General features: G+C 38.7%; 1 protein-coding gene across 5 annotated transcripts in view; it reads right to left on the reverse strand.

The window, feature by feature from the left end:
* The window catches only part of CAST (calpastatin), a 60,657-nt gene that overhangs the window by 31,867 nt on the left and 1,779 nt on the right, over nt 1–27,011 (reverse strand). For 3 of the 5 annotated variants that reach the window (XM_062600002.1, XM_062600001.1, XM_062600003.1), the window contains exons 2-3: nt 23,844–23,909; nt 13,919–13,990 (exon numbers count right to left, since the gene is read on the reverse strand). In XM_062600002.1, coding sequence (XP_062455986.1) covers nt 13,919–13,990; nt 23,844–23,909 — 138 coding nt within the window. Of the gene's footprint in view, nt 1–234; nt 547–10,848; nt 10,962–13,918; nt 13,991–23,843; nt 23,910–27,011 lie in introns of those variants that run through there. The other 2 variants (XM_062600005.1, XM_062600004.1) reach the window with 2 other exon arrangements.

The following is a 27,011-nucleotide window of genomic DNA, read 5'->3' on the forward strand; positions in this document are numbered from 1 at the left end:
TAATCATCCTAATCACTATTCATTTAATAAAGATATATCATTGTATCTTGCATGGCATGATTTATTTATAACTTATCTGAGCCCTTTTTCCTCCTCCCCCTTCAAAACCTCCCACTAAACTTTTTGCTTACAACATGCTGAACAATTCTTTACAAAGTTTCACTACAACAGCACCACGACAACCTCCAAAGATCCTCTACCACAGCGCTATCTGACCATGACAGTGTTACTTACCATCATAGTTGCTGTAACATTGCTCCTCAGAAGGCAATCTCATTTAAGGAGGTCTATCTCAGAGGAAGCTTTACAGCTCTGTATCTTAGTTAAAATTTCTCTCTCAAAAAAAACCCTAGCTTCTACTTCTTTCTGTGCTATCCAGCTGAAATACTTACAACTTAGTAGTAATTAGGAGACAGATGAAGTTTAAATGCTCATGGAGGAATAAGAAAAGTTTGAGGATAGTAACAGTCAAATAAATGCCTGCTGATGAACTACTACGAAGAAGTGCCAAGCCATCCTCCTCTGTAAACACTTAGGGCTGACAGGGAAAATATGTTGTATCTTTTGCTGGAGACTCAGGCAGGGGTAGCAGGAGGGAGGGACTAGAAAGGCACAGGGCACTTCCTACTGCAGCTGATTTTCATATATAAAGAAGGTGGCACCGCACTACCTTGACCTCTCAGCTCCCTCAGAGGCAGCGTATGTCTTGGTTTCACTACAGAGCACTTTTTTGCCTGAATTCCCCAACATCCAGAGTCTCTAGCCGTCCAGACCCCCACAAAAGAGCCCTACAAAGAGGAAGGAGGGTCCTCATCCATCCCGGTCCTTTTGCACTCTGCCTCATGGGGTGACAACACAAGCTACAGACGTCTAAGTATTTGTTTGGTAACTACCATACAGCCTATAAGAAAGTCAGATTATTTTTATAAGTCCACTTTTGCACGATGTCCCTTTACTGCGAGTTCTCTTGGTTTTCATTCGCGGGCTGAGGGGAAGTTACCCAACAATACGCAGCTGCTAAAAAAAACCCCTGTGCACTCTACTTGCTGCCGTCCGACAGTGTGAATAGATGAAGCCTTGTCTCCCGATGCAACACATGAACGCATGTCAGGCTTGGAGGTAAATATTAAAGTGTTGCCTAGTAACTAGCATAACTACTGCCTGACGAACAGCTCGTGGAAAAGCTGGAAAGAGACTTTAAGATAGGGAGGCACACCCTGTTCCTGTGAAGGGATGGTAAACCCCTGCCACAATTTGGGCCAAACAAGCCCTGTCCAAAAAGGCTAGATCTTCAAATAAAAAGCAGGAACAATGGGAATTCAATTTGCCCTCAAGGTTGTGCGGTAGAGAGAGGAAAGTCACCTAAATGATTTCTAGCAGAAAAGGCCAAGTTTTTCTTGTGCTGTCGTAGATACCCCAGAAGGCAGAACATGCAACGGATGGAAAAACGAGCATCGCTGGCCGTGAGGCTTGTTCTTCCCACGCCCACACCTACGTGGGTCCTGCCCGCACAGAGGTGCTGAGGCTGGCGGACTCTATGCAGACCCCGCGCAGCGGAGAGGGGACAGCCAAGAGCTCGTGGGGAACTGCTCTGCAAACGGCTGCACGAGGAGGTAAACTCCACTGCCAAACACCTGGGAACGCACTAACAGCAAGAGACCAGCAGAAACGCCCCAGAAAGGGCGCCAAAAGAGAGCAGGTTTTCCCGCATAACTGAGAACAGCTCAGAGCCGAAATTATTCCTTCCCTACCAAAACAGCCACCGCCTCGTCCTGGGACCAAGAGAAAATAAAACGGCCACCACCTTAGATGTGGGGGGAACTACGCCTGTTAAGCGGATCAGAAGGCCACTCCTCCACGACTCCTAAAATAAACAGTTGTAGGCAGAGTTCCCCTTCCACAGGGGACAGAAATGGCTCTCTGACAACGCGCTTGCCCGTTTTGGAGGCACGCTGTATCTGCCAGACTGCTGGAGGCTCTTCCAGCTACCTGACGCCTACCCTGTTCTGCTAATAATATTGCCAGATAACGAGCACCGCGAAGGCTGCCCAACCGTAGCTTGTAGGCTTATCGGCCCCTCCAGCGGACGCTACAAGCCCAGGCACCAACACACAGATATAGGAACCGACCGAGAGACTTTGGCACGCTGCTGACTGCAAGTTAGAGGATGACGTTTCAGGAAGGTCCCCTGAAAAAAAACATAGGATCTAGTTTGAGCAGAAGAGAAGGCACACCCTTAGAAATGTACTTGTTAAATTCAATCTTTATGCTACTGTTGAAAGAGAACTGTGACAAAAGGCAAAACACAGGTTAGTAAAACAAGAACAAAAAAGTAGTTATTTAATCTTACTGTTTGTGCCCGAGAGATGAGGAAGTAAAGGGGAAAGTGCAACAGAGGAATAAAACAGAAAGAAGGTAATCCTAAAACGAACCTTAGAAGAAAATAATTTCAACTATTCAGGAAACAGGAAGCTAAAGCCTTTGGAAAAAAAAAAAAAAAAACAGCAGGTGAAGAACTCCATGAGAGCTCTCTGTATTGAAAGCTGAAAAATCACTGAAGCTACACCATATTCAGCACAGCAACCTACCCTCAAAGCATCAACCAAAAAAATAATTTTGGGGAATCGGAAGAGGAGATAATGTCTTGAACTACAAAAGGCCACTGCCTATCTTTAGGAGAGCAGCCAGATATCAACCTATCAGTCAGCTAACTTCAAAAACTGAAAAGATATTGAAAATATTTAACAAACAACCAATATATAAACACTTAGATGATAACAACAGAGTAAACAGATTTGTCAAGAATAAAGCAAGTAAAGACAATCTAACAGGGACTATTTTTTAAACACGGTAACAAGCCTACTGGATAAGAAAAAGTCTTGAGAGGGAACATCTTGATGTTACTATAACAACGTTTTTACAGCACTTTATGTGACATTTTCATAAATAAACTGGAGAAATAAGGTCCAGGTGACACTGGATTATAAACTTGCATTCAGCTTGCTTTCAAATTGGAAAAACATTTCAAAGAAGCTCCTGAAGGGATCTCAAAGACTGGGCTGCACATGATACTTTCAACAACATGTTACAGGATAGAATAAGAAGTCTAATTGAGAAATGTTGCTAGTATTTTGGAGGAAAGGATCTAACCTGAAAATGATCAGCTGGAGGGCAAAGTGCTGCTACTTAGGTTGAAGAGATCCAACACAACAACAAAAATCCCCCTAAAACAAAGAAAAGCTAAGCAGGCAGCAATACTAAGAAAAACACTGAGGGTTACAATGCCACAAGGTGAGATATTATTGCCAAAAAGCAAACAAACAGAGACCCACGGTAAGATTTGTTACTATGAGTGATAAATGTAAAATACAGGAATAATTTTCCATTTTTTGGCTTGATCCTCTCTAGGAAAAGTGCTAAATACAGCTGTGTCCAAGTTTTGGCCATCGCACTTTGGCAAAGATGAGAAAAAAGAAATCTGAAGAGAGGTTTAGAAAAAGAATTTATGAAGAAAAGCAGGGTGTAAGAGACTGGATTTGCCTAGTTACAGGAAAAGGAAGATGGCACCTGATGTCCTGTCCCCTCTGGTCAGGGAGCCAAGAAAAGGGGGAAACAAGAAGAAAAGGGCTTACTCTGTAGCAAAGACTATTAGAAGACGCACCGCAAAGACCTTTCTCCCTACAAGACTAGTCTCTCAGTGGAAGTGGCCACCTGGACCAACTGCAGCATTTGCAGCACTGGCAGCTTTTGAAAGAGGTTAGACAAGTATTTGCTCAGCGATCTAGCTGTACTTACTCCAGGACAGCAGGCTCAATGGCCACTTGATTACTCTTCTGGGCTTGCATGCCTTTGATATACAAGTTGTGACTACTTCTCAGGCTTAGTGTTGGGACAATTTTATCATTTCAATACTACTAACTTATATAGTACAAGAGATAGAAGGAAAAAAGCATAAAATACCAAAGCTTAATTTTGTTCCAGCTCACATACATACATACATCCAACTGACTAGTTCCTTCAATTATGGCTCTGTACCCCAAGGTAAAATTTACTTTCCTGCGATTTTTGATTTAAAATGGTTGCTTCTGAACATCACTTTCTCTGTTACTAACCCTTGATTAGCAGAGATTGCTAGATGTGGGCAATAAATGCTCTTGGAAATACTGTTGTGAAAAATAACAGGTTAATTCACTCAAGTGAAATACCTTTTGAGCCGTCACTTGCTTTAACAGTATATTTTAATAGCTATGCAACTTTCACCTCTATGAGTCCTGCAGAAGCCCTTTAACAGAAAGGGTCAAGAATAGCAGAGGACTGATGTATTTCATAACATCGTAAGCAAAGCAATATATAATTTTCAAAATGAATTCATTATTCCCTCCCCCCCCCAAAATCAAAATTATAATGAGTCACATGAAAACAATTCCATCCATTTTCCATTATGGCAAATGGAGCTGCAGGACACAATTTGAGTCAAAAGTCTGTGTGTGAGTATATGTGCGCAAGCATGCAAGTGTGCATGCATGTGGGTCCGTGTGCATATATACACATAGTGGCAAACTAAAGTGTGCAGAGATTTATAACTGGCAAAAGTACAACTGAAACTACTTCTCGTTCTTATGCATGAATGGTCAGCTATTAGGTCATGAGAAAAAAGGGACTTTTTAATAGGAAAAAAAAATTGATAATAGAGAACAATATTTCATTTGGAGATCTCAGGCTGTCAGCTAATTTTGAGGACGCTTATATTAAAAACTTAAAAGACAGAGCAGCAGGACATAAGAATTCAGTTTGTACCTGCAGTCACTGGTATGTTTACGTAAAACATTCTTTTAATATATACCACTATATTGTCTTTTTGAGGAGTTTCTGTGTAAAAATAATCAGCATGATGCCTTTTCTAAACAATTTACATTAGAAATTCTAATGTATAATTATTACATTTGAGTACGGATGTGCCTATTTTGTTTTTGAAGGCTATTGTCATTGTTTGAATTCACAAATATTGTGTGTTATAAACAAAGTCTATTGTCCATGCCTATTGTTGAGTGGATAAATTACAAAAAAAAACAAAAAGCCAACAACACACACCAAAAAACCCTTAACGGACAGTTAGCTTTTCAGTAGCTAAATTCTAAACCAGTGCAAAATCCTATACTACATTTTGTTACTTTGATACTGCTAAGCTCATTCCAGCCCTGACTCAGCCAAGCTCCCTGCCTTTGTGCTCAAGGCCATTTAAACAAACAAAAACCAGCAATAAAACTACACCTCCAAGATTTTAGTATTCAAAAAATTAAGTTTTATTCAACAAACTGCCTATTTAAATTCACGCTTTTGTGGCTAATTTTTTCAACACACATTTAGTTTTAAATATTCTTATATTAAAAAAAGAAAAACCTCTCTAGGGCTGCTTCCTGTGCTTTTGAAATTCACAAACTCAATGGATGTGAATACAATCTAAAAATTCACAGAAATTCTTATCCACAGATAGTTTAACATTCCTCAGCTTCACAAAGATAAGAAAAACAATTTCCAAAATAAGAGTCCCCCTTAGAAACTAAGAAAATCAAAAATACATTTGCTCTTTTGAAATGCAGGCTCACAGTTCAGAGCAAATGTGAAGAATAAACTAGAGTACAGCTAGAATGCATTAATACATTAACACTCTGCAGAGCGTTACATTTATATAAAACATACATACAATGCTCTGCAGAGGAGTAAACAAACCTCTACAAGCAACTTAACTGCATGTTGAACTGAGGATGCACAGAGACTCCTGCTACAAGTCAAAGAGAATGAACACGCTGGCTGTCTAGGGATGGACTGGTGTGCAACAAAACCGCGGGTGGAGACCTGTGCAAGGAACGGAGCGTCAGGAAAGCCTCGTCAGCACATCCCAGTCTTAGGTGGGAGCTCAGGAGAGCTCTACAACTACATACTCCACCTGACACCTTCAAACTCCATGGAAACTGTCCTACTGAATGACACTAGTATTAAAAACAAACAGCAGGTTTAAGTCGTTGCCTTTTTTCTGAACCTGAAATCAAATGTAATAAATCAGAGAGATAAAGACCAGCAGTGATAAAATCAGACCAAGCCTCTCTGTAAACTTCAATTTAAAGGATGATCCAGGTTACTCTTGTGAAAAAGGCTAACTGTGAAATCTCATTTTTCCCCAATTTTCTCATGAATAAGTGTTTGCAACAGATGTTAATGTATACACAGGAGTAAGATCAATCATCATTTAGAAATGCTAAAAAAGCATGTAGGAAATGAACAAATACATTTCCTCATGAAAGAAAAAGCATATAAAAGATTTTTTAAGAGATTGGTCTGAACCAAGAAACAGAAGAGCCTATTTGTTAATAAAGCACTTTTTTTTTTAATGGTATTAAGTGTTTCTAAATTTATTGAAGATCACATCAAGCCAGAGTATGAATCCATCCTAACATGGATTCATACCTCTTCTTTTCTTCTATTTTGATTACTAAAATAAAATTTACGCTGTTTTAGCACAGAAAAGAAATTTGGCAATTCTAAACCCCTCAATCCTGTAGTATCCATTAAAGTTGATACACTATACTGTTCAAATTTAAAGTAATGGTTCCATTTAAACAGTGGGTTTTAAGATAACTTACTCGCACTTGAATTTGCTTATGCTGTATCATATGTTATCAAGCACCAGGTGTGATTAAGACCAATCTCAAACTTACTGCAGTGGGTAACAGAGGCTTTGTCTATCTAGAAGCTAGTATTAACCAAACCACCTTTAGGTTAGATGTCCGTTTTAAAATCTTTGCATTTCAACAACCTACGTTAAGTCAAAAGCTATGTTAAGTCTAAAGTTTTAAAAAGTCTTAAACCAGTAGGGTTTTCTTATCTTAATGTCACTGTTTAGATTTCAAAACAGCTTTATGCTTAAATAAAGTACACTCCAAAGTGAGTGAGCAACAATTGATTTAACTCATTTTTGTACCATTTGCCTCTTTTCTTCTTAAACTTTCTACACCTCAGTTTATGATTACTTACATTCTAGAAGTTACTGATATGCAAAAAAACTTACAACTACCCCACAGAGGACAGGAAGAAGTTCTGCCTACTCATTTGTTAGTATATCCTACCATGTCTAAAGTCTTCTTTTTTTTTTGTTTGGTTGTTCATTTGTTTTGGGAGAAGCAGAGGAATGGAGTTTGCTAGTCAATCACAGAATATGCACACTGTATTTGGAGAGACTTGACATGCACACAAACAAACTGTTCAATTTGATCTGTGAGCAGAAGAAATTATTGACACTTAAGTATTCTGCATGGCTTCTGCTCTATAATCTTTCCTATACAAGGATGACTTCTATTTAAGGCAGTTTTTGATTACCGCAAGTGATCTGGAAAGCAAGCTAGCTTGTTCCTAACACAGAAAGGATATCAGAGTTCACCTGCTGCCTTCAGATTCCTTATGCATGCCAACAGACTACCTCTTTAGTATCTTTAGTAGGCTTTGTTTCCTTTTTTGTTTCCATTAAATGTAGCTAAAAGCAAGGATTGCAAGAAAGCTTGACTTTTGGATCTAGACTATACCTTTCCATCATCAAATTCAGACTTTGTTTCACTGTAAGTTTTTAAACTCATAGCTTCAGTCAAGTAAAAGCATTACATTTTAAAACTTATTTTCCAGTGTCAGAAACATCTTTTTTCCTCGCAAGTTTCATGAAACATGATCTCAGCACTCCGACCTGATCACAGTATGGGTTAACCAACACCAAAGTTCCCTCGGGTAGGCATAAATAATTACTTAGCTAAGCCACAGCTTTTGAGCATCAGGTAGAACTCCTCACTGGGGATATGGAAGTGACACAAAAAGAGTTTTAATAGGAATAATCTGTTTTAAACTCCTCATTCTTATTTCTTCTTAAAATATGCTGTTTGATTTGTCTTTTTGGAAAATTCTTGTTTTATTCTAGAATTTCTTCAGGTTGACATATGCTGGAATTTTATTTCCATGCAGTCACATTCAAATACCTGTAGCAGCATGTCAGTATTATCACTGCTCTTCTCAGGTTTCCGCTCCACACAATGGAGCGTTATGGTAACGTGTTCTGGTCACTGCAGCAGAGCTCTCCTTTCCATAGGAAGCTCAAAAAATCCTCTTCTCAGCTCTATGTTTTACTGTACAGAAATGTCCAGCAGAAGTGGTTACTAGCTGTAACTACTATAGTTAACAGTTTTCATTTCTGTGTTTTTGTTTCAAGCACCAGAATGTGCCAAAGCTATCCACAGCAGCAAACTGCAAGCTGATAAGAAAGACCAGGAAAACAAGCTATTAGGTGCCAGCCACATGCCACATAGAGCTGCTGAATTCAGCTAGGATTTATCACTTGGTGTGGAGTATTACTGAGGAAGAGCATGAAAACTCGAATGTAAATGGTAAATTGCAAAAAGAACCAGCATTCTTTAAAGAGAAGTTTAAAAAGACAAAAAATGTTACTTAATAAAGGACTTTACCAGAAACTGAAGATTTCTGAAGTTAATAAACTTGATTATTTTTTATTACAATAATCTAATCAGGCAATATTCATAATGGCCAGCTAGGGGTCACAAGAACTAGTGAAAGATGCTCTGAATCAGAGATTGGGGTTTTAGTATGTAGAAGCAAAAGGAAATCAGTAGTAAAGCAAGATGAACTGATAGGCACACTGTCACACAATGGCACAATGGAAAACAAGATGGGAGGACAAACAAAAATCTCCATATCAGGTCATCTTAATAGAATTTTGTTTTTAAAAATATCATCTCCACTATATAACCTTCTCAAATGATTTGGGCATTTTTTTTTTTTTAACCCTACATGAAAACAAAATCTACATTGTTTTACTAGCCACTTAAGAACAGCTGGATTGAGGCATTTCAGATTTCTGCACCAGCTTTTAACTCAGAACTCTCAAACCTGCTTCAGCAGAGCCCGCAGCACACTCTGGAGGAATAAGCACACTTTTTCAATTCCAACATATAAAAAAACCTGCCATCTTCACGAGGCCTCGTCATGCCTCACAGGGGTTTCTTACTGAAGCCCCAAAATTTCAGGTTTACAGTTAAGCTCAGGCATGCTTCTACTAAGCAAAGGCAGGCAGGCAGGCAAGCAGTTTCTTCCAGAAGCAGTCAGGTTTCCAAGCCTTGCAGAGCTCGTGAGGAATTCACAAGACCACGAATCTCTCTGCCTTCATACTTGGTTTTGGCTTTTGCAATAAAAAGTCTGCAGGAAGTCCCAGGTCTCTGCGAGTCCTTTTTTTTTCCCCCAGCGCAGGAAAGCAACATGGACAGGAACAATCAGGATCAACACAGCGAGCACTAACTCACTGAAAAAGAAAGGTGGGTCCTTTACTTTGTCAGGACAGAGGTTTGTTTCTTAGTCTCTCCTCCGCCCTATCCCCAGTCCTTCCAGAGCCATTCCCTCTAACGCAACACAGCTTCACCTAGATTTCAAGCTGGGAGTGCCCATTTCATGTTCATAGTTACAGAACTAGCGCTGTGAGAAAAGCAGGCCTGGAAACTCCCAGGCAAGACAAGTCACTGGAACGCTAAGTTCAGGACTGGAGCTTTCTCCCAGTTCTACATACCCTGCATCATCAATTGCTTCCATTAAGAAAAAATAAAAAGCATCATGCTACACAAGAGGCTGACAGCAATAAATATTTCAGTCTAGAAAAGAAGATCTCTTATCTAGAAGAAATAATTTTCTGTACGTTTTGCGTTAGTTAAAAGACATCAAACAAATATAACAGTGGGAAAATTAGGCACCAAAAAAGATCACAGATCACAAACCCAGTAGATGTCTCTGCAAAGCTCATGAACTATTGTGTTATTTAATCTACAGTTATCACTTTCACCAAAGGGAAAAAGGAGAAGCAGGGATGATACTGATACTATCACATCTCACATGGAACAAGATCTTGTCTTCTCAGTTTGTTTTCAGACCAAACTGGAAACACCTCTGATTATGGAGCAGTGGTTTTATTTTACAGTAACTATAATCAAATACTAGCAAAACCTAAGCAACACCTAGCTATCTAATACCCAGTACTATCTAGCTATCTAATTTCTAGTACTACAGAAACAAAAATAATAGACAATTTAATGAAAAATATGAACAAAATCATACATTTCTATGTGGTTGCATACAACTGACACCTCTGCATCTTTTAGGTAGCAAATATAATGAACTCTTCTTGTTAAATGCGTATCAGTACCTAAACACGCTTCTACTGAGAAGCAGGTTCTTACACATGATCACACTCTGACTATGCAATATTCTGCATGCCACAGGCATGCCAAGCTCTGCGTTCATATGTCAAAAAATGATACGGCTTTTTGAGGCAAGGACAGTTTAGGCTACTAGAAATGCACAAAGAAAATCAAACATAAATCCAGAACAGCTAGGACACTACTTAATATTCTGCTCTTCCCCCTTGCCTGTCTCTTCTTCAAGACTCTGCTTATGTCTCATAAACCATTTGTGTAACCCACAAGACACATTTGGAAATGCAAATATACACCAGACATGATAAATACTTGCACAGTTAGTATCTGAAAAGACTGCTCACAACATGTTAAAATAATTTTAAAAGCAGTTCATTACACGCAGCTAGTTGGAGTGCTTCAAGCCTCCAGATAAAAGGATCACGTCAGAAGCCTTGCAAGTCAGCAGCTAGTGTTTCAGCCCACAGAATTCCCAGCAGAGAGGAAGGGAGGGGGAAAGGGAAAAAAAAAAAAAAGAGAGAATTAAAACGGGAACATAAAATAGCCTAAAGGAGAGGCCATATCAAAGAAAAGCCAGTAAAAACAGCTAACTTACTCGGTACACCTGAATTTTAGGCTTCCATCGAGACTGTTACAACAGGCTGTTTCTCACGTCAGTGTCTGAACAGCCTACGGTTTCAGTTTGCACGAAGTGCTGGCCAGCCCCTTTCTGCGCGATGACACAGCGCTGCCGAGGCGCGCACCGCGCCAGCGGCGGGCGCAGCCGCTCCTCTTCCGCGGCGGCCCGCTGCCGCCCGCCTCTGCGGAGGGCAGTTTCCGCCAGCAGGCCCGCTCCGGAGGGCTCCGCCAGAGCAGCCGATGGGGAAGCAGGCGCCGGACCCGCCGCCCTCGGCACCGCACGCGTCTTTGCGCGTGACGCGCTACCTTAAGTGAAAACGCGCAAAACTCCTCTCCAGCTTCTCGTGAAACTTCTGAACGCGGCTTCTTCCTACTCCCCCGCTTGGCACTGCTGCGACCAAGCTGACGGCGTGAAGACCCAGAGCAAAAAACCGCAGATGAAACACCCATCACAGTGGCACAATCAAGAAGGTAGCTAGTTTTAGCTTTCAAAGAGCAGTATCCATTTTCCACCTCTTGTGTTAACAGTACTGATGCTGAGAAAAGAAACCTATTAGTTTCCCCGCAAACAAGATTAACATTTTTATTATAAGTTTATTGTCTAAACATCTAAAGCAACAAATGTTATCAATCAAAAGGAATTGAGATAGCTCGACCAGATGGCTTATTAGGACCACTAGATTTAAGCATAACAAATCCAAATAATTTATATTAACTCAGAAGTTAAAAGGTGCAATCTGAAGCTTCTTGAAATATCAGTAGTGACCCATTCTTTTATTTTTTATATAATCAAACTATCAGTAACTGTAATCTGGGAGGTTTTTTAAAGGAAAAAAAAAAACTAACACACACTTCAATCACTTTCTTTCATATCAGTCTCTAGCCCCTCTGTCTCAAAGGGAGAAACAAAAACAAAGCTCAATCAGAGAATAGTAGGGACAGAGAACACCCAAAGATACAACACAGACTGGTGAGGAAAACACCCTGTCTTTCTAGTGAAGTTTTTTGTTAAACAACCACACCATGATTTAATACCATTACAATTTTTAGCTTTTCCAATAGTCTCCTGACCAGAGGCTTCCCTTACAGCCCTGCTTCTCAAAAGCAAAGACTGTCTCTCTGGTGTCTGAAGCTACATGCCGTAGCTTCAGCAATAGCAGCTGCCCCACGCAGGAGGCAGCTTCTGCCTTGCTACTGCTTCCAATTTCTAGTGTCTAGTCCACACGCCTCGGCTACCAACCAAACCAGCACGAACCTCCACAGCTCTCGAAGGCTCCATGTAGCTGACAATTCCAGTATTTTTCAAGTACAAGGTTACCTGTGGCTTTAAACTCAGAAATACAGACAACTCAAGCAGAACAGCAGCCATCACTTATTATTATTTAATAACAGAAGAATGAGTTAGACCCGAAGTCAGCAAAAAAACCTCTGGTTATTTAATTAAGCATTAAGTAATTTCGCCACAGAGTCCGAGTAGGTTGAAAGAATGAACAATATTATGCCAAGCAACTTAAAAAAAATGACAATGGCAACAAAACCTACAGATTTCAAAGAATTTAAAATCTTGGGTAAGGTAGGTTCATAGAAGCGTTACTGAGCAAGGCACTACCTAAGGAGTCCAAAGAGATTTCACACTCAGAACACAGGAAAGTTACAGTAGGGGGGGAAAAAATGAAGAAATAGACCCAACATCATCTTAAAAACTGCTGGAATGTTTTTAATAGTATTGAAACATTTTATTTTTGCTACAAAAGAGAAAAGGCTGTTTTGCCTTTTACAGAAATATTTCCTGTCATTTTTTTATTTCAAATGGTATCTTTTAGAAATATCAAAAGGAGAGAATGAAGGGCAGAAAAAAGTACAGCTAGTCAAATGGCTTTTTAAAAAAATGCAGGAGTAACAAAGTGTGTGTGGGGGGGGGGAGGGTGCAAGTGAACCAGGGCAATAAATCTATGAATTCCATTCTATTTTAAATAATGCCACAGTATCACAGGAGACTTAAAACTAAAAGAAATAATTTTTAAAAAATTTGACCTAATTGAAGAAAGGTAGTTATGGCCAAGTGGGAAATAAAAAGTTTAAATTTAAAATACCTATTGATTAAGAGCCAATATTAGCATAAGGTAAATACATTTATAATACATAGTCTTCACTGTTAATTAGTTTGGAATGTCACAGAAACTAGAGAAACATCAAATACTGCAGAAAATATGTAGCCTAGACTTTCATAACCTAATATAAAGTAATGTAATCACCAGGAACTGCTTTATGTTTTTTCCCCATTATACTACACTCCAATTCTTATCCTTAATAAGATCATTAAAAAATGGTTTGGGGGCATTTAATGTGAAAAATATGCTTATAATAGAAATAAAAATATATAGGAAAAAACTAATTCTTAAAGACATAGATATTAGTTAGCAAATTTTATGTGAGCTTGCAATAAATTATGCAGCAGAAAACTAATATGCTTGAATGAAACATACTTGAGAAAACCCTTCTCTGTATAGCTTGCTTAAAAGCTGTAATCCCTCCTTTATTTCATGGAGTATCAACAGCAACAATATGAGAGTCATGTTTATGTCTCTTACACTAACTTCCTGAATGACTGAATCAAGCCAGGGGCTATGAAAGCAGATAAAGAAAGTTATTGCTGTTCTGCTCTCATCAGGTCCTGCTGAATAAACAGGACCAAACATATGAATATCCAAGAGTAAAAAAAGAACCATAGCCCTGTAAGTCAAATTAAGTTTGCCACTGCTTTTTATGACACTAGAATTTTCTTTAAGTAATTAGGAGATTACCAAAGAACACAAGAAAGGGAAAAGTGTTATCAAAAGCCTAGCCTCCTCAAAAAGCAATACTGCCTATTTGAAATGCCTCTTTCATTTCGATTTACCACAGTTTCTAGCAAGACAGGAAGAATACTTCTAGTGCTTCTGAACACTGGTAGACAGCAGCTGCTTTCTATACTATTGCAGAGGCTGAAGTCACTCCATATGTCCTTCACTATTTTAAAAGAGATTGTTTTCTTAATTGTGCATTACCTTAACGGTAGAAGGTGCTCCACTTGTCTGTGTTTTGGAGGGCTGACTGACACTAGCACTTGCTGATTTCTTCTACAAAACAAAAGACAGAAAAATATGTCAGAAATTTTGATGAAGAAAAAGAAAAGCCAAGTAAAATGCTGCATTAAAAATATTTCTAATAAGAGTCTATTAGAATATGTTATTCAAGATCAAGTCATCCAAAAATAAATTCTCCTATATAACTTTAATTCACGTAGACTTATTTCAGACAGTTTTGCCAAGGCCAGAAAAGGCTGAATTTTGTACTGTTTTAAGGAGTATATATAAATCTATGCTATTTCCAGTAACAGAGAGACTCATTTTAATTAATAGTTAAACCAACAACAACCACATATAAGTAGTTACAGGTTAGTGGTCAGAATTTAATAAAAAATATCAACAAAACTACGATAGGTAAGCTGTTGCTGCTCAGAAATAATTTAAATGATAATGCAGAAGGTAACATCACAGATCAGGCAGGGAAGTAAATATACAAAACTCAGGGCAAAATGATGGCATTGATGGTTTAATAAATACACTTGTAGTTGAAACAAATGCATTACATTTCCTTTGACCCTCCAGTTACCTACCAATGCAATTCCATTATTAGCAAGTGTCACTAAGTATCACTACAGCAACTCAGTGACTGCTGAAATCAGATCTAACAAAGACTACATAAATCAGCTATCACTAATAAACAGGGCAAAAAGCATCAGATTTTTGGAGGCAGCAGATGGTTGAGACCTACTCATTTTCTCTGGTAAGTGGAAGATTGCAAATAAACACTTCCACGGTTCTCTGCAAGTAAGGAAGAAAGCCTACAGAACGGCAATTCAGAAATCCAATAAGCAAACCAGTATTCAGACTCAGAAACACCAATTTTCAAGGAATAAGAGACTACAGAAGACCTGTAGTCTCAGGGCTGTCTTTCATTAAAGTAATTGCCACCTCATGTTCTACTTCTGGCATTGCTTTGAAAACAGGAGGGAAACTCCTACATAAAGCAAGCTGCACATGCAAGCAGAACTCCTCTGCACGGTCAAGCTCTGGTCTGAGCCTAGCACAGGGGACCATGTTCCGTTCCCATGTACGTAAGATTAACATCACAGAAATGTGACCCAACACTACAGATTCTGATACACCAAGTATGACATTTGCCTCCAAGATTTCACACTTCAGATTGATCACTTGAGAACAGACATTCAAATAAGACACTGTATAATACTGCAAAACCTAAGTGCAATGGTGCTTTCCCTTTTCCCCATTAAAATCCATCTTTTCCATTTCCTTAAGAAAACAACGATCTCCAGTTCTATGTGACAATGTTCCTAAAGGCAAGTGAAGGAGGCATAATGTATTATAGTTTTGCAGAGATAGTTCTGAGATGCAGAACTTGAATTTCATCTCTGCTATTGTAGAGAGTCATTACTGAGTATTATCCACAAACCCTCTCATTCAACTTTTAAGTAAGTTATTAAGCTGTTGAAAGAATACAAGATTTAAGTGCTGCTTATTTATAAGCCTTTCCATTTTCAAACAGAAAAAAAAAACTCAAAAAGAATAGCTATTTTAAGAGAAACCAATATTGTCAGTATGACTTCAGTATACTACCATTATGATTCTCAATGTCTGTTCCACAGCCAGCTGAGATTATAGCCTTTGGTTCAGAAGTTGTCAATAATACTACATAATACAATGATTTCAGGAACAAGCCTTTTTTTCTAGCTTAAACTAGAAGCAGTAAACAACCTATATTTAGAGTGAAATAAAACCATGCTCTGAGCATAAACTTGATTATATAAACCAATTAAACAATATGAGGAAAAAAAAAAAGACTAATACCATGAAACAAAGAAATGTTAGCAAGCGAAGCAGTGATAAAGCTGGGAGAGAGAGAAAAAGGGGGAAAAAAAGCAGCAGAAAATAGATCATTCTTTCCTGGAGTACCGAAAGGCTACCCAGAGGTAAACTATGTGGAAAGTCAGACCACACCACCAAATCGCTATTCTTTACTGGATATTAAAGATGATAGGCTAAACAGAGTTATGTATTTTACTTGACAGCATCAGCTTTTGAAAGCAACTTCCTTGGTATTTACCCCTTAATTCATTTATAAAAGGAGAAAAACTGGCAACATTATACTACTAGGTTCATCTTTCTCTTAGACTTGATAAAATAATGATGTTACGTACATCCTAATATCCTCCCCACAACACTCCCTCCAGGCACTCTAGCTCTGATATTCTCCGGTAGATCAGTCAGTGCTGTCCCCATCTTCTCCCCCTTACAGCAGTGGAAGGAAGTGTTTTTTGTTTGTTTTTTGCAACAGTCTCAGCCTCATTCAGCTAAAGGAAGAATCATCTTGCAGCTGTATCAGGTTTCTCAACCTGATAACAGAGCTAATGAATTATCAAAGCATAGTTTCTTCATGAAACAAACTATAAGAAAGGGCTGAACAAAACTGTGTGCAAAGGAATAAAAGCTGTGGCATATGTGTCTTTCTTACTTAGGCTTACTAAGTCTACTCTTCATTATTAGCAATGCTTTCAAACAAAAAGGCAAAACACTATGTTTGTAACAGGTATATCCAGCTTATATTTGCTAGCTGGTTACCCACAAAAATTTGCTAAACAGTTTATCATTTTTACGCAAGTATTCATATCCAAAAACAGAACCACAAGTACTTGGTTGTGAAATCCTGAACACGTATGTGTAGATATCCCAGCATAATAGATTAATTCCTCCATGTTTAATAAGGTGGACATAAAATATACATCCCTTTGATATATTTGCTAGATTTTCCAAGTGAAGAAATGCAATACAGAGTAGTGGTCAGAAATACTGATTAAATGTTCATTATTATTGACTATATCATTTAATTGTTCACAATGATTTTCCAATGAAAACAAACATAATTCAGTTGTTTTCTCCCAAAACAATCATACGAGGAAAGAACGTCTCATCTCTGTTCTGCAAATGCTTGCAACAATCTAAGCAGTATTTTAGTCTCAGTCTTTAGATCTTTGATTCAACAGCTGGCTGAGTAGCAAACAGGCTCTTTCTTCCTGTGTCGTGATCATAACAACTCACAATGAAAACTAAAAATTAAGCAAAAGAATGTTATCTTTAAATTACTTATTGGACTTCAGCCAAAGAAAAACCAAAACAGAAGAGGAAAATAGTCAGAGCACTTTATTCCTTAAAAACATTTCACTCTTCCATTTACAGATTTATTTTGCCATACATTATCTCCTATGGCCACTAGATGTCCCCTGGGCTTCAGCACCAGACAGATCACTACTCCCCTTCTTTGTTAGACATGCAGGGATTCATCTCACCTTATTTCAGCAAACTAAATGAATATCTAGGTTTCCTCTACAGTGCACACGATGAGCCAAACCACCCTGAAGAGAGGCCTTTTTCAAGGGATATAGAGATCTCATCTACAGTGTGACTTTTTTTGATTAAATGAAAAATACAAATAAATCTGTAATTGTGCATAAATAGAACATTTTTTACAGACATACTGATTTTGTTTACTGATTTATTTTAAAAGAGGGATGAATTAAATTCTGAACTTCTAATGATACCCATAATATTGCAGCATCATATTAACAGTCTACGTTTCTCCCACTACTTAACCCAAAATTACTTCCAGCTGACTAGTATACTGCTAAAGCAAAGCTCCATTCTGAGACCTGGAAAGCACTGTATTTGGGGTTGTAAGAAGAACTAAAAAACAAGAGAAGCAATGCAGTTTAAAATAAAGAATTTGTCACTAAATAATAAACTGAAGGAAAAAAAAACTCACAAATGCCCTAATTAGTTACTTAAGAAGCTCTATAATTGGAGTGAGTAGGGGGCATCCTCACAAATGTTTACCAGTCATACGGTCTTCACTCAGCTTTGTTTTCCTGGACTCCTAGTAAATCTAATGTTTATTTAGGATAAGGAATCCTGTACTACAACTGTCAAGACTAAAAAATATCACAGAAATCCAGAAGTGTTAGAGCAAAGAATCAATTCTAATGCCAATTATCCCTATCGCCCTCTCAAAATAAAGAATGTATTTCCTGCTATAAAGAATAATAAGCTAAACAAGCAGCACATATTTCAGTTTAACTGCTTGACAGCATGACTCTAAATGGTAGGGTTTGACAGGACAGTCTGATTTCATATCATATCCAGTCCCACTCTAAGCTAGAGCTTCAAATTCCTAGGATATATGACCTTGTTTTCCATTTAGTGTAGCATTTTTACATTCAGATCAGACACTCTGGCGAAGCACAGACTAGATTATTCGACCGATACAGAAACGCCGCTCGGCATTTCACTATATAATAATAAAAATAAAATGGTGCTTTCAAAATCATGTGCAGCTAATAATGCAAGCTGGATTAAATCCAATCACATGAATCAATTCAAAACATAGTAGAGGTATCTCAGAGCTTTCTATAGACATATGCTAATCATACAATCACACCCAATAGGAATGTTGTTTTGCATCAAAACTATGATTTATACATATAATGTGTACTAACGTACACTTCAATATGCAATGGACAGTGTCATATTTATGTATTTTTAAGTACTCTGGAACTTAGTATTTCTATAATTAACTAATCTGAATAACAGCTAGCTGAATTCTACCCTGCACCTCTGTTTCTGCTACAAGTGTTAGGTTTAATGCACATACTTCAAAGTGACCGTGTCTTATTCCAAAATATCATTAAATGAAAGCTCAATATGGCATCTAAAAACCAAATATCCTTACTCTGTAACCCACAAAGTTAATCATGACTGCTTAGCACTTTACACGCTTCACAGAAGATTACGGCAGTATTAGGACTTGTACTTTAACCAGTTGAGTCCAGACTCCCGTAAGAAAGAGTTCCTCTTGTTTTGGCAACCCTCATCGCCCAAAAGCAGCCCTCTGAAGGGGCAATACTGACCACAGCACTCACTAACAGAACAGCAGGCCTACGTGCTACCTTCCAGTCCTGAAACGCTGCTCAACTTCCACAGACAAGCAGAAGGCTTTCACTTGGGACCTGTCTGGTCTCCTCTCACTTGGATGCCACCGGAGCCTCACACCTTGCCACCCGCTGCTGACAGCCAAGGCAAGTTCAAAAGGGCAAGGGCACCACGAAGGGGCCTGGCGGATGCCAGCGGACCGACGAATTTAACGGGGCGAGGCAGGGGGAGCTGCTTGGTTCACCGCACCATCAGCAACTGAAATGCAAGACTCTCCAAGAAGCCCCCACTTACTATGTAGGTGCAGTGGCAAAGGGTAATAGACAGCAAGGTGCAGCCTTGTATTATCACACAGGAAGTACCTTACTGGAGCAGGCCAAAGGTTTACCTGTCCTGCTTCCCTGTCCCAACAGTAGCCAACAGCAGATATAAAAGAAACTAAAAAAAGAAGATACAAAAATGGGTAGGTATATAGTGATACACATCCCAAATAATCTCACAGATTCAAACAATTCACTGCCCAGGAACTTCTTAATTTCTGGGTATTTTATAAACTAGTCTGAGCGTCTCCTCAGTGAGTTTGTCTCATATCCCCTTGAATTCGATCTTTTAGGTTCTAAAATGCTATGAAGCTTAAAGCGAGCTGAAACTGCTGCAAAGGCACATGAAAGCTGAAGATTATGTCGAGATGAGGGGTAAAGAACACCAGTGGTCTCTCGTGAGCTAACACTTCACATGCAAAATTCTCAAAACCTTGGAATACTGAGAGGGAAGGAAAGGAAATCTGCAATTTCTTATGTGTACCCACTTTGCAATGGCATGCTGCAAACACGCTGATTCAGGACCATAATGTCAAAACACAATAAGCAAAGAGAAGGGTGGATATGGGAAAATTGCAGCACAGTATGCATTTATACTGGGTTCCACGTGCACTCCAGCTGTAAACACACGCAACAGCTTCAAGTGCATAAGCAACCACCAATTTGAACAAGAATCATTTCTTTTCTGTTAAGATCTACCATATGCACACAAGGAATAAAAACAGTAATTAAAGTAGATTTAGATTCTCAAGAAGACTCTCCAGAAGTCCAAATGAGTTTAACAGATTTATAGTTCTGAAAATCAAGACACAAAGAGTTAAGGTACACACCCTTGTGACTTGAATCTTTGTCCTTGGGCAGAGCACGGTATGCCCATGACACACACACTTCCTCTTTGAACTGTGCCGATAAAGAACTGCCTACATCTTCCTTAAGATCACATGTTCTAACATGCTTAAGTAGTAACACTCTGTCATTCGCTTTAACCAATCTTCTGCATATTTTTACAAGACACCATGACACATGTCAAGACACGGCTGTACATTCAGTTGTTCCTCGTTACACTCACAGATTATGCATCTCTCAACCTAAAGCTGACCTGTCCCAGCAGCAACTAGATCCCTGAATCCATCCACATTTGAAGCTTAAGTAGCATAGCTGGAATGAGGTAAACTGGATTTAAGTATAAAGGTATCTCTATCCTTTGCTAACATGCATAGAGTAATCAATTGGGGGAGATCAGTCTTTCCAAGGGAAGCATGACTCTGTAAAGCTACATATCAAAGTCATATTTGTTCTGAGCAAATTGCTTCGATATTCACTCTGGTGTGCTAGATGTAGCGGTACTGCGTACCAGTATAACTGAAGTGCCTCCAGGTAACTGCCGTTGGCCACTACAAAGGAACAGAGTTACAGTAAAATGGGAATGTAGGCTTAGGGCCACTAAATTTAGCATTTCAGAAAGGAAAGAAGGCTCAAATAGAATCTTTAATACTGTGGTAAAAAAAAATTTTAATGCTTTTGGCTACTGAGTAGAAAGGTAAGCGTGGACCTTTGGGAAGAGATGGAGGAAGGAAGAACTGTGTGTATCTACCTCCCAGGCAGGACAGCCATCGAGCAGAACAGAAGTTACTGAATTCTATCAGCTAACTCACCTGCTTGCTGTCTTTTCCAGTCAGCCACTCAGTACACTTTAGCTGTGCTATTTCAGCCACATCAACGTAGTAAAGTAAAATGGATTTTCGAAAGTTTAAGTGAGAAGTAGGCACTAGCTGCCAGCTAAACTAAACTGTGCAGGAAAAAAGCCTTCTCCACAATTCAAATGGGAACCCTCCCTGACTTCAGCGAGATCAGGATTTCTCCTCTAAGCTTTGAGGAAACTATGCATCACACTGCTGTTTACACCAGCCTGTACTTGGCAACTCGGTTTCTTTTCTCTCCAACTAAACTGTTGGATGATCTTAAGCAAGCTAACTCCAGTCCCACGCCTCAGCTCCTCCTGTCCCCCCAATTTTACCTATGTCATTCAAATAATGTTGCTTATCTCCTTTAAAAAATGTTTTAAGAGTACAAGATGAGAGAAAAGCACTAAAACACTGAAAAGTTATAAAGTAAAATTACTCCCTGTAGAAAATGTCTTATAAACCTGTATAAAAGGTTTGTAGGTATGTAGTCATATATAAAGCACATATGCACCCTGCAAAGAGTATACATGATTCCTACAATGTCACTAGAAGATTATCTTCAAGCTGATAATGCCTAACTCTTTTAACGCATGATTTTGTCGTACTATGCTGCTAGAAATGGAAAAGTATTACTGAATCATTTAATCTTCCTGCGCCTCTACACAAAACAATGTCTTACCAAAGTAGGATTTCTACTTACAGTACATCTGCTGTGTTTTTTTTTCCTAATCTAGCTGTAAGTCTCCAAGAAGGAAAGCCTTCCACAAGCTTCTTCAGAAGCTTATTCCACACCTCAGTAACATGTATTTTGAGCTCTCCTTGATATTCTGTCTCCTATTCATATTTTTGTCAGCATAATCAGTTCTTACCTTTACTTTTCTAAGCTTTACTCCTTTTTTCTTACTCCTTCAGAATTTATATAATCTAAATATCTGAAAGACAGGCTCATTTATAGTTCTTTTTAACTACACTATAAACATACAGTCTTTTAAAAGTTTCCCTTCAATATGAATATAAGCACTTCAAATTCCTGGTCATGATCAAATCCTTTCTGGCAGTGACATATGTGCCCAAAACAAAATATTCTGGGCATGGTTGTCTGCAGTCCTCTACAGATGTATTATAAATCTCTGCTTCAAAAATTGGAGACTACAGGAGTAACATACAAAGTATCTCAGACTTACAACCTAAAAGATAACACTAGCGACTCTTCAAAAACCAATACAAAGATCCTGAATTGATACTTCAATTACTTAAGAAGTTGGAGAGTTCTGAAAGTAGTAGTCAATAGTGGTAGAGTTGGTGCCATTTAGTCAGCCTAAGGAAAAGTATTTTGACCTACTTTCACTTTTAAATGAATTACAAGCTAAAAAACGATTTTACAAAGCTTGTAAACAATTGCAAGCTAAAAAAAATGAAAAGTCAAAAATCCTGAGAACTTCTCAAGAGAAAACACATAGTATTTTCAGGGCTCAAAATTAAAAATTGTAAAGATCAGAACAATAAATTTGGTAACAGTCTTCTGCTAGCTAGGAACAGATCTTCTCTGTGATGTATCTGTTATGAATAGTAACTCCACAAGCCAAGCTGCAGGCTTCAACTCCCACCATTCCCACAAAAAGATCAGCACTTCTATATTAAGAGTGACAACATGCAGTCAAAGAATTCAGCATTAAGCTAAGAAGAAAAAGAACACCACTAAGAAAAAAAGCTAAACTGTCTAGAGACGAAAGAAGGACCAAATTTCCAGGCTAGACAAGCCTTGATACTGGGCCAGGAGAGAAGGGTAATTGCTTTAATCACCTGCCTCAGAGGACCATAATGTAAGTGCTCGCTGGCCTTGATTTGCACAGGAGTTAAGTATACTATAGCTTTGGAGTTAAATATACAGCTTAGACAAAGTTATTTTCCAAATAATAGCTTGCAATATGAGCAAAACATCAGGTGTACTATTTCTGGTTTCCTGTGTCTCAGTAACTGACATTTAAAGCCAACAAGTAGACAGTTAGAAATAGATGTGTCTATGAATTATTCTATTTCTGAATCTGCTCTCTACTTTCCCTGAGAAAGTACTGTTCCTACTTGCAATCGCAGAGGCTGCTGGCGAGCAAGTGATCAGCGCCGGCTCTCGCCCACAGTACTTGCTTCCTGGCCTGGACAGCACTGTCTCTTTGCACCACGACCCTGACTCCCAGCAGCACATAGCACACAAGGACATGGCTGGCAGCTAATGAACGGAGGCCAATGGCTTGCAGCTGGTGGGAGAGGGCTGACCCTTCAGAGTACTGTTCCTAACACTGTCTGTTCACAACCCTATAGCATCTGATAGTTAACAACAGCCGTTACGATCAGGTTACAAAACTGCATGTCGTAAACTCAAAGTTATAACCTAGCAAGGACTCTTGAACTATAAAACCAATTCCTGATGAAGAAGAATACTTCATAGATGAGTTTTTCTAAAATACAACATTGTTCACACATTTGTAAGTGTGTCAGGAGATGGCCCAGGTGTCACTATTCACTATTTTCCTTTGAAAGAAAAGCCAGGATGCAGACAAGGTGGGAAGGGTCACAGCACACTTCACTTCATGCTTACTTCTGGACAATCAAAAACACAACACTGTAAGTTGCATAACAAAGTGCACTTCCACTGCAGAACAGACCCATCCACTGAGAGCCTGAATTTCCACTGATACTGACAAGAAACTTTTAGTGAACGGAGGAGCAGATAAAAGAAATGTTTCCATTAGGTTGCTAAATGGCACAAGAAAGAACTATGCATTTCTGGAATGAACTGTACGTGACTACAGTCACCAGTCAATTATCTGAAAACCACCATTTTGTCATCAGAAGACTAAAAAAAATGTTTATGAGGGAATTCATTACCAACTTTTCTTCTCAATATGATGGAACACCTGAATTTACCTCTGCTGCTTCTGCTTTTTTCTCTCCCGATTCAGAAGAAACTCTGCTTGTCGTCTTCTCACCACGCTGCAAATATAGAAAATAAATGTTTAGTTATTAAGATCATAAATTACAACTTCTATGTATGGAGGTTCCCAAATATCTTAGTGCATGTATGATCCATTTTGTCTACTGTAATATGAGACAATGAAACATAAGTTTTCTCACTAACTAGTTACAGAACTTCTAGATGATCTGACAGATAACTTGAAGTGAAATCACGCATAAAAAGTATCTTTCAGGGCAATATAATTAACACTGTTGTGTGTGTGAAAGGTTCTGTAAGATACTTAAATTTATATCCATTATTCCTCAGCACAGTGCTCTCTAACAGATACCTGCTTCAGTAAAGCTGTCAGTCCCACAGATTTCAGTAGAAATCCAAATCCAACAGGTCTCTCAGAGAGACCAACATGACTCATGCAATCACAAGCCTCTATTCCAGCAGCTGAACTGTCCTCGGAAAAATTCCAGTCAAATGCTCACTATGCCCAGGCCTCCTTACCTGGAGGATAGCTATTATCATAATTTCTCAACTTATATTGCTGGCATACAAAACAATCTCTTTAACAATTCCAGCACAGATGCCCCAAATCTCCTCTATCTTTCATTCCATTCAGGATATTAAACTTCTTGCTCCCCCCCGACCTGAAGCGAATCCCAGGTCCCTGCACGCTGTGACATAGAAGAAGACACTGTTGATTCAGCATTCACACTGGCATTTAGATTGTGCAAGCTTTGCCTTATAGATCTTTAAAAAGTGGCGAATACGATCACTCAAAAAATCTTTTCCAAAAACATGTTATTTAATCTTCATAACAAAGAAAGTGGCTATAGGTTTTATAATGACTGCAAATGGCAACATAATATAGCTATTAACCTAGCACCCCCGATACAGTAACTTTCCACAGCACCCAAACACATGAGAACGGGGATCCATCTCTGTTTCTGTTTAAGTAGAGAGAGATGAGTTTGAACCTATTTATTTCTCTACCGCTTTGTGGGTTGAGTAGCAGGAAGTGAAGTTAGCTAATCCATTAAAGTAATGAGTTTCTACAGCACTTTTTTCACATAGCTATAAGGAGAAAGTATTGATCCATATATCACTGCACTATCTTCAGCTGGAATGCGTTCAAGTGCACTGGACAGCCTGGGAAAACTGTACAGTTGAATGATGTCGTAAAACTAAAAGAAAAAAAACATTACTTGTCTCCAATTTATTTCAGTTATAACAGTACAGGACAAACATTTCAAAAATTCCTTTTAACAAAACCCTAATGACTCAAGTTTTTAAAATGAGTTGGGGCATCAATTAGATGCTTAAGTTGATAGGCCTTAATTTTAAAAATTTTGTTCTCATATTCCAATTATTCCTCTTCATGGGCAAAACAAGCCACTTAAACTGCTGTTTATTCAGGTAATAAGTGAATTCACTCACAGCCCCATAAAACCACTTTTAATACAGACACAATTAAACCAGTTATCTATGCTTTTTACTGGTATAGTAAAAGCACACCACACACACACCAGTAAAAACAATGTCAGCAAAAGTGCTTTTGCTGACAAAACAGTAACTGTTCTAGAGCACAGCTGTAAGTTGCAGGAAGTAGAGCTCCTACCCAATAAAACTCCAATGTAGACTAGGCCCTAGCCCTAAATCGATGCTCTTAGCATTACAACACTCTAAAAGCCAAGTGCCTTGACACCCAAAATGATTCCGGTTATGCAGGTCTTACTGTTATCTATGTAGATAGCATCTAGTTTGTATATGACTGTGAAAATAATACTGCATGTAATGATGGGATTTCACTGGCTTGTCTGATGGAATAATTATTTTCATGAAAGCTGGCTAACAATGCAAGTTTGCCCTTCTGTACATGATCCATGTTTTGTTGTTTTTGTTTCTTTGGTTTGGGCACTGTTATAAAAGCCGTAATACCAATTAAAAGTCCAAAATGAATGTGCATTTTCTTTTCCCAAGAAAGAAAGAAAGAAAGACAGTTTAAGGAGTTTTACAGCTCAATTCCTCCCTGGTCTCTCTAGCTCCATCTGTGAAAGGCAGTAGCCTTACCTAGCTTGCCCTGTGCACGCCAAATATTTACCACGGCCAATCATCTTACCCTTCCTCCCTAAGTCCATCAGCTAGTTTCCATACAGAGGAAACCCAGGCGAGAGAGGAGTCACAGCATCAGCCTGGGACAGTTCAGCCCTGTCCCAGGACTAAAGTGAGGCACATGCTGTATTGAAATGGATGGATGGAGCTCAGAGCATCTCCCTTTCGGGTGTCAAGGCACATACATTTGGAAATTAAAAGCCTGCAGTTTCTACTCCAGAAACTTAAGCCACACATCATCTATAATAATGAGACTTTGACTTAAAATCCAAATGCTGTTTAGCAGTTGGAACAAAGCACGTATGTCCAGATCAAAGTATTTTTTAACCCAAAGCCAGTTAGAGTCAGGCAGCCATATAATACTGTGCACTATAGTCTCTGGCCTCAGATAATAAAGCGGTCTATGAGTGTATTGTCTCACTTAAAAGTTTGCCATCCTGAGGAGTTAACATACAAAAGTACCTCATACACCCTCTGGGTAGACCACATTTGTCCCCCAAGTGGCTCATGTATAAAATAAGAGAAGAGATCAAAATGTTCTTTAATTTCTCTTTGCTGCTCTGCATTTCCAAACTTTGAATTTTCTTCCAAAAAATAATAAAATTAAAAAAAAAATCTTTTCAGCAAGAGAATAAACTAACCTTTTCTGGGCCAGTATGCACAGTTTGCTCCTTTTCAACCCCAGCTGCCTGGGAGAGGTGACTTTTTCTTTCACCATTCTTCCTCTTTTTCTGCTCATTTTTCATTATAAAACCAAATCACTGTATTCACACAGTAATATCATATCCATAACCAGGCTAACAGACAGGGTGGCTCCAACTCAGTCACAAAACCACTCAGCATGGAATTTGAATTGCATTTTTAAATTTAACTAACAACTGTTTCCTAGAATTAAGTTGCCCCAAAATACTTTCACACTTTATTAACCAATAACAGAGTAAGCTAAACCACCTATAAACTTTATTTGGAATCATAACATTCTCACAAAATCTATCTCAAAATAAAGAAAAAGAAGT

This window comes from Rhea pennata, chromosome Z, assembly GCF_028389875.1.
Source record: "Rhea pennata isolate bPtePen1 chromosome Z, bPtePen1.pri, whole genome shotgun sequence".
In the NCBI taxonomy this organism is placed as follows: Eukaryota; Metazoa; Chordata; class Aves; order Rheiformes; family Rheidae; genus Rhea; species Rhea pennata.